The sequence below is a fragment of the Capsicum annuum genome, chromosome 8 (assembly GCF_002878395.1).
Source record: "Capsicum annuum cultivar UCD-10X-F1 chromosome 8, UCD10Xv1.1, whole genome shotgun sequence".
Lineage (NCBI taxonomy): Eukaryota > Viridiplantae > Streptophyta > Magnoliopsida > Solanales > Solanaceae > Capsicum > Capsicum annuum.
The window spans coordinates 1,404,875-1,411,444 of record NC_061118.1 but is presented as its reverse complement, the minus strand read 5'-3'; the positions used below and the strand labels follow the sequence as shown (position 1 = coordinate 1,411,444).

General features: G+C 32.8%; 1 protein-coding gene across 1 annotated transcript; it reads right to left on the bottom strand.

The window, feature by feature from the left end:
* Window positions 1-4,142: 4,142 nt before the first annotated feature.
* LOC107879599 (CASP-like protein PIMP1) lies at window positions 4,143-5,777 on the bottom strand (the record flags this gene model as incomplete). Its single annotated transcript, XM_047394282.1, is given in 2 exon segments — window positions 4,143-4,446; window positions 5,642-5,777. Coding segments are annotated over 2 exon segments (343 nt in total), but the record flags the coding sequence as incomplete, so codon positions are not given.
* Window positions 5,778-6,570: the final 793 nt, after the last annotated feature.

Here is a 6,570-nt window from a genome sequence, read left to right as displayed (position 1 = left end):
AAAAAAAAAAATTCATTATCAGATTATCTAAAGGAGGCATTCATATTTCTATAAGAATTTTTTACATTATTGGATTATCTGAAGGAGGCAAATCATATTTCTATAAAAAAAAAAAAAAAAATTCATTATTAGATTATCTGAAGGAGGCAATCATATTTCTATAAGAATTTTTTATATTATCAAATTATCTGAAGAAGGCAATCATATTTCAATAAGAATTTTTATATTATCAGGTTATTTTTATTTGTTACAACAGATAGTCCGTAAACTTTTTCACATGATGATTTGATGATTTAAAGAATCAAAATTTACAACTAACACCTATATATATTTTGTATATTCAAAATTATTGATCTGACTAATTTAAATTTGTTGCATCGAATTATAAATGAGGGAGATTAACTAATTACCTGTAGGTATCGAAATGATGATAAGTAAATTTTCCAAAATAACCATCAACATCATAACTAACTTCAGTATTATAAAGCACAATTGTTGAAATTAACAAAGAAACTAGGGTAATAACCCTAGCAATTAATGTAAATAATGGAATTTTATTAGAAGAAGGCTTTTCATCATAATCATAATTAGACTTTTTTTTTTAATTTTTTTTTTTTTTACATGAAAAGCCTCTTCTCAATTAGCAAATGGTGAAAAAAAATTAATGGTTTTGTGTTTACATTTCTTAATAACGATATATTTGTATGTTCAAAATGACTGATTCAAATTAGGACATATGTCCTATGTACAAATTAAATAAAAGTATTTTATTATTTAATTATTTTTAAAAAAAATGTTAAAGTTTTAAAAGGGCACTAAAACGTGGTGTAATGTATGAGGTTACTTTTTTTTTTAATCAGACGTCTCGAATTCGAACTTATGAAAAAAAAATTGAATTGTATTTACAAGTTTTACACCTGCCATTATTAGTTATTCATTTTTTCTATCTGAACTATTATACAATTGTCCTATTTTTCTATATTAATTATCTTGGGGTGGTTCTATTTTTCTATTTGAATTATTACCGGGTGACGTTGTCCTAACTATCAAGGAGTTATTCTATTTTTCTATCTGAACTATCACAATTAGTATTAAAGCACACTTAATCAATTGTGTAGATGGTGATAGTTCAAGACGGAAAAGAAAATAATTAATATTTGATCTTGTCAACTTTAACTAATGTTTTAATATATAGATGATGATAGTTCGATCAGGTAAGAAAAAAGGAAACAATTGATAGTTAAACGTGAAGTGAGAAACAATTGATAATCACTCTCCAGAGGTGGAGCTAGCCTATTAAAGGGGGGTTCAGATGAATCCGCATCAATGAAAAATTATATTATTAATACATGGTTAAAATAATTTTTATTTATATATTCTAGATGTTGAACCCTCTTCGATGAGTTTTTCTTCAGATTTTGAATCCCCTAAGCAAAAATCCTGGCTCCGCCTCTGTCACTCTCATCTCATACAATAACAACATATCCAGTGTAATTTCACGAAGTGAAGTTTGGTAAGGATAGGATGTACGTAGGTCTAACATATACCTTACAAGTAAGAGCGATTGTTTCTGACAGTGACAGAGCCATAATTTTAATTAAAGGGGTTCAAAAGTGAACATACGAACTAGACGAAGGGGTTCAACGTTTACTATAGATACATAAGAAATAATTTTAACCATGCATAAATAGTATAATTTTCCATCGAAAGGGGTTCATCCTCTTGTCCAAAGATGACTCCGCCCCTGATTTCTGATATACCTTCGACTTCAAGATAAAAACAATCTATGCAAAAAGTATGAAAAATAAAAGAAACAACCAACAGTATTAAACACAATAGCCAATAGCAAAACAATATGACAATAAAATACTACTATAATCAGATTACACGAAACAACAATAATAACAGAAATTGAATAACAAAAAACAAGAATCTAGAATGAACAAGACAATTAATACACTCTCATATATTCTCAAAATTATACAATCTTATGAATTTCTTAAACATATAATTATAAATTAATGAGATAAACATTCAATATTCCCGAACTATGATCAAAGTTGCTACGATATATTCCAACTTCACAGGGGTCCTGTTACCCCCATAAACTCAATTTTACCGTATTTTTGTCATTCTTTTGTACTGACGTGGCACCTTTATTAAATAAAATGGTACCCACGTCAGCTAAAAAGGTTGACAAAAGGTGTCGCATCAGCTAAAAAAAAGACAGCCCGATGCACTAAAGCTATTGCTATGTGCGGTGTCCGGAGAAGGACCCCACCACAAGGGTATATTGTATGCGGCCTTACCTTGCATTTCTGCTAAAGGCTGTTTCCAAGGCTTGAACCCGTGACCTCCTGATCACATGACAACAACTTTACCAGTACTTGTCACACCCTCTTTTTTAACTCCAAAAGGATTCATTTTAAGGGCCGAAAGGATTTTTATTATTAAAGTGACAAAATGAAGATAATTTGTTTCGAAAAAGATTATTTTTGCAATTAACTCAGAGTCGCCACTTGGCATAAATCGGATGTGCCAAGTCACCCATGGATATCCTTTTCAAAACAATTTGACTCTTTAAACTGGTTTGCGAACAGAGATTCCGATTAAGGAATTCTATTGACCGAAGGGAAGGTGTTAGGCACCCCTCGATCCCGTGGTTTGACCACGGTCGCTTGGTAAAACGTAACGGCTAATTTGACACGACGAATGTATAAACCACACAAAAACACATAAAACAATCAATCAACAGACAATACAAAACAATCCAAAATATAGTGTCCGGTCCAATTTATACAGTCCCAAAATGAAAAATGCGTAAAACATAAATCCTATTCTAAACTAGTCCTAAGCTAAGCTCCAATGCTTTACCCGATGCCTCGGGCCTTGATCACGAACCTCCTTCGAAAACAGGATACGTCGGGGCATTCCCCGGTAAATAAATACAATTTTCTTCAGGGCATTCCCCGGCCAAATGAGTACAATTGATTCAAATTCCTAAATAAAACCATTCAATAAACATTTTCAACATTCAACAATCCACAAGTTCTAAATTTGCCTATCCCAACCTACTATTTGCTTACCCGACTCGGCCTATCAATTATCGACCTAAAACATGAAACTATCGAATGTAACAATGTCGATGTTTATCCCGAATCAAGCGACCATCAATGAATTAACCAACATAAACTAATATTCACTTTTATTAACGTTTTAATTCCCGCCCCCAAATCTCATTTTTTTCGATCAAATAATCAATTTCAAAATAGAAACAACCAATCAGAGCCACGACAATCATAGATGTTTGAACAGACGATCAAAATTATATTATCAATCATCACGAAACATGCAAATCATAACATCAACATATCAAATTGAGTAAAACGAAAAGAAAGGAGTTGATAAATTGGACCTTAGAAGAAGCTTTGGAAATCAATGTACTATTCCGATTGAATCCGGATTTTCCGCATCCGAAACCTTCGATTCGAACCTCAACAGCGGATCGACTCCAATTCGACCAAACCCCTTTATTCTATTTCTTATCAACCCGAACCATAATCGCAAAGAAAACAAGAGGCCTGTAATCAATTTCGCACTCCGCGACTGTTTGGTCGAAGAAACTGGAACGGAGGTCGGTTTTTGGTTCTTTTTCTGATGGATTTGACGACGGAAATGGTTCTATTTGGGGTGAGTTTGGCGGGTTTTCACTTTAAAAAAAAAATGGGAAGAGCCCCATATGGTTTCCTGGTGGGTGTATCTATTGCTTCCCGTGGGCACCTCCCCTTTTCCATGTTTTTTGGTATAAGAAAAGTGTGTAATGGATGGTGAAAGTGTGAGGGGTCACGTGGGTGGGTAGGTGGTGCGGAGGTATGGGGTCAGGTAGGTGGTTAGAATGAGGTGTAAAGTTGGTTAGGATAGGAATAAAATAAGATAGAATTTGTTAGGGATTATGTTAAGGATTGTTATCTTTTTTTGTATTTTTGTGAGGTATAATTACATGGATGAGAGTGTGTGTGGTAAAATGAACTAAAAATGAATAAAATTAAACTTGAGAGGGACAAAATTAGGTGTCTACAGTACTTCAAGGCTCCCCTTCTCACGTCAGCTAAAATGGACGACAAAAATACGTCAAAATTTAGTTGAGGGGTAATAAGATTCCGTGAAATTAAAGCATATCGTAGCAAATTTGATCATAGTTCGGGAGGACCGGATGTTTTACTCATAATTAATCTTTGATCATTCACTTTTGTGAAGATTCAAAGAGGATAATACAGAAGAAATTCCAGAACTAACAAATGCAGCAACAAGAAATGCATCTGGAATATACATAAGTCCCAAAAAGTCATGAATCTTTGAATTATTTTCTGTATAAACAACGTTTTGTAAATCCACAGTTGCACCTAGTGCTGCCCCAGCTGCAGTTGCTATTATCCCAAATGTAATCTGCATATATAAAATTAAAAATCATAATATTAAATAAAAAGATAATCATTCAGTATCCCTCGAACTATGATCAAAGTTTCTGCGATATACTTTAATTTTACATGAGACCTATTACTCTCTGAACTCAATTTTAGCGTATTTTTATCACCCTTTTATACTGACGTGCCGTCTTTATTACATAAAAATGGGGCCCACATTAAAGGTGTCACGTCAGCTAAAAATGTGTCATATCAGCTAAAAAGGGTGATAAAAATACACTAAAATTGAGTTCAGGGAATTAATAGGACCTCTGTGAAGTTGGAGTGTGTCGTAGCAAATTTGGTCCTAGTTCAGGGGTACTAGATGATTTACTCTTAAATAAATAATCTTGCTAGAAATTTCAAAGAGGAGTGCTGGCGTAACTGGTAAAGTTATTGTCGTGTATTCAAGAGATTAGTATCGGAATTGAGCTGTGGAAACAATATTCTCTTGCAGAAATGCAAGATAAGACTCTTTACAATAGATTCTTGTGATCTGATCCTTATCCGAACCCCGCATATTACGAAAGCTTAGTGCACCAGGCTAAATTTTAATTTAAGCTTGGTATGAAATCTTTTCGATGTTCTATTCTTTTCACTTTAGAGATAACTATCCAGTATTCCCGAACTATGGTCAAAGTTGCTACGATACACTACAATTTTATTGGGGTGTTATTATCCCTGAACTCAATTTTAACTTATTTTTGTCACTTTTTTGTGCTGATGTGGCACCTTCCACGTCAAAGGTGTCACGTCAGCTTAAAAGGTTGACAAAAGGTGTCATGACAGCTAAAAAGGTTGACAAAAGGTGTCACGACAGCTAAAAAGAATGACAAAAATACGCTAAAATTTAGTTCAAGGCATAATAGAACTCCCGTAAAGTTGAAGCGTATCGTAACAAATTCAATCATAATTTTGAGAGTACCAGATGCTTTACTCTTCTTTTTACAGTGTTTTGGTACCTATAAAATCTATTTAGGTTTCATACATTGAGGGAGTCATTTAGTTCATATAATATAATAAAAGAGAATTAATATCGAGATAAAATGAAAGATTATTTAATTCCTTCTTAGGTTGGATTATATAACCAAATATATAAAACTTAAATTCAAAAAATACAACTAATTATGTTTCTCAACACACAAAGAAAGGCAAAAAAAAATAAAAACTTAACTAACCTTGTCACCATAAAATTCAAAGTGATGAAAACTTTTGTGTTTAATGAGATGTTTTTTTGCTATTAAGTAATATATTGCAAATGGAATATGCAATATATTGTATATAATTCCAGCTAGCATTACACCAAGCATGTACCTGCATAACAATATCAAAAAAAAAAAAAATGTAAATCAAAAAAATTGATCCAAAAAACTTTACGAGATAGTGGTAAGAGTATATTAGTGACAGAAAAAAAAAATATAAATAAAAAAAATTGATTCAAAAAACTCCACGAGATAATGGTAAGAGTATATTAGTGACAAAATTTCTATAATCTGATTCGAGCATCACCATTATATAAAGAGTCATAAATTTGGAGAGTTTGTTTTTACATAAAAATAAAGAAATTCGAAAACGAATTTTGGATCGGAAAGATAAAGGGAGAGAAAAGTAAAGTCTAAGTGCATATGGCACGAAAAGAAAATCCTATTTCGGTAAGAGTACTTAATCTGAGTCGTAGTTCAGATTCAAGTTGATTTAGTGAGGGCGATAGCGAAAATCAATTTATGAGTAAGTCTTTTAGTTCTTTCATATTAAAATATCAAAAAAGGACGTTGCAGATGCTCAGGACGGGAACGACATATTCTAAGGCTAGAACCAACTAAAAAAAAATGAGTAAAGCATCTAATATCTCCTGAACTACGACCAAATTTGCTACAACAAACTTCAATTTTACGGGGGTCCTATTACCCTCCGATCTAAATTTTAGCGTATTTTTGTCAATCTTTTTATCTGACGTGGCACCTTTGATGTGAGCCCATTTTATGCAATAAAAGTGTCACGTCAGCACAAAAGGGTGACAAAAATATGTTAAAATTAAGTTCAGGAGTAATAGGACCCCAGTAAAGTTGGAGCGTGTCGTAACAATTTTGGTCATAGTTCGAGGGGT